The sequence below is a fragment of the Fulmarus glacialis genome, unplaced genomic scaffold (assembly GCF_000690835.1).
Source record: "Fulmarus glacialis isolate BGI_N327 unplaced genomic scaffold, ASM69083v1 scaffold29368, whole genome shotgun sequence".
Lineage (NCBI taxonomy): Eukaryota > Metazoa > Chordata > Aves > Procellariiformes > Procellariidae > Fulmarus > Fulmarus glacialis.
This window is the reverse complement of record NW_009230621.1, coordinates 1-1739: the sequence shown is the minus strand read 5'-3', so window position 1 is coordinate 1739 and position 1739 is coordinate 1. Positions and strand designations below refer to the sequence as shown.

Sequence of the window (1739 nt, the reverse complement as noted above, 5' to 3'; positions counted from 1 at the left end):
CTCGCCTTTCTCCGAGCTCCGCGGGGTGCTGGTCCCACCGTAATGGCGGGCTAGGACCTGGGCTGCCCGGTCAAACTCTCCTGCCTCGATGGTGCAGTCGTTCCAGTGCCCCTGCCACGGGGTCCCTCTGGGCGCGGCCTCCAGCCCCAAAGCCCAGGCAGGGTCCTCTCCAGTGCCCTCGATGGCATGTGCCTCTCCGTTGGCACGGACCGACAGTCCCGGCAGTGAGCTGGCCCCCGACAGGCTGCTTTGCCCAGAGCGGTCCCAGAAGCTGGACGTTGCCTTGTCATCTCCATGGGATGCTCGCGGTCTGCCTTGTCATCTCCATGGGATGCTCCCGATGCTGCAGGGACCCCGTCCTTGGTCCCCTCACCACACGGGAGGTCTGGGCCATCCTCCCCCACCTTGTTTCCATTGGTTTCAGAGAAACTCATCACCTGGAGGAGCTCACTCATCAGGGAGGGCCCCAGGTCCAGGCGGAAGGAGAGCAGGGAGTCCGAGCGCTTCAGCTCTGCTTCCCCGGGGAAGGTGCTTTCTTGGGCCTTTTCCAAACGGGGGACACGAGGGATGGTGCAAAACCCGGACTCCAGACCTGTGAGGCAGAAGGGATGGCTGATGAGGGGGGGCGCGGCTAGGTGGGAGGAAGCCTGCCTTACATCTGCAGGGGACAAAGGACACTGCCACCGAAGTGGGGCAGGTCACGCTCCCGTCGGTGGCACTGGCCTGTAAAGGACAGGCCAGTATCTGTGTGGACATCTCCAAAGCCCAGAGTGACAGCGGAGGGTCTCCAGGTGGGCTCTGGGCTTGGTAAGATGCTGGTGGGTGCTGAGCGAGGCAGGTGGGACCAGGAGATGGCAGCATTTCCTCAGCTTGCCTTTCCCTCTGAGCCCAGCCACCTCCCTCGGCTGCTTTAGGCCCCCCAGATCTCCCCCCGAGACCTCTGCCCTGGATCTCCCTCCCTGGGGAAAAGCTGAGCCAGAACCCAGTGCTGTGAGGCTGGAGAAGAGCCACCCAGCTGTCCCATCCCATCCGACCCACAACCTTTCCCCAAAGGTGCCTCCTAGACCCCAGCTGGCAGGGAGGGATGTGAGGTCAATGGGCAAGGCGGGGACCAAGATTCTTGAGGAGCACATGGAGATGGAGGGGTTGGCACAGCTAGGGTCAGGGTTGGGGCATCTGCACGGAGGTGGGGAAGGCCGTGCTGTGGGCCACCTTGACTTTGCTACCTTGGCATGGGCGTTGCCCCACTGTCCCAGCACCCTCTTGGGGTGGTCTAGGGCTGGGGGGAGATGGGGGGCACCCCCTTACAACTACTCCACACAGGCTGCCAGCTGCATAGGGCTGTAGGGGAGGGAGAGGAGGAGGTTAGGGTTATCTCCTCGCAGGGATTACCAGGACTGGGGACTCTTAAATGTCCTGTATCTCCTGAGAGCCTAAAGTCCCTCAGTGAGGAAACTGAGGCATGGAGCGATGGAAAAGGGCTGCAGAGGATGCGCTGTGCCTGGGCGCCAGCCCCTGCCCTGCGCTTCACTCACCGTAGGCCTGGTGTGTTTTGGAGAAGCTGTTGGAGGCACTTTTGAAGGAGAACTTGCTGGTCAAGCCCCGGCCACCACCACTGTCGTACGTCGCCTCGTTGAGTTGTGGCAGTGAGACGGCATTCTTGATGATGGGCGAGACGGCTGGTGGGGCAGGCGATGCCCCCGCTTGGCCCCCGCTGCCCCGGCTCCTCAGCGGCGTCC

General features: G+C 63.0%; 1 protein-coding gene across 1 annotated transcript in view; it reads right to left on the bottom strand.

Moving 5' to 3' along the window:
* Positions 1–1734, bottom strand: part of CDC42EP1 (CDC42 effector protein (Rho GTPase binding) 1) — a gene marked incomplete at its 5' end in the record, with an annotated part of 2384 nt that extends 650 nt beyond the window's left edge. The window contains 3 exons of the mRNA XM_009584310.1: positions 2–282; positions 315–592; positions 1536–1734. Of these exons, the coding sequence (XP_009582605.1) occupies positions 2–282; positions 315–592; positions 1536–1734 (758 nt within the window). The remainder of the gene's footprint in view (position 1; positions 283–314; positions 593–1535) is intronic.
* Between the last annotated feature and the right edge of the window lie 5 nt (positions 1735–1739).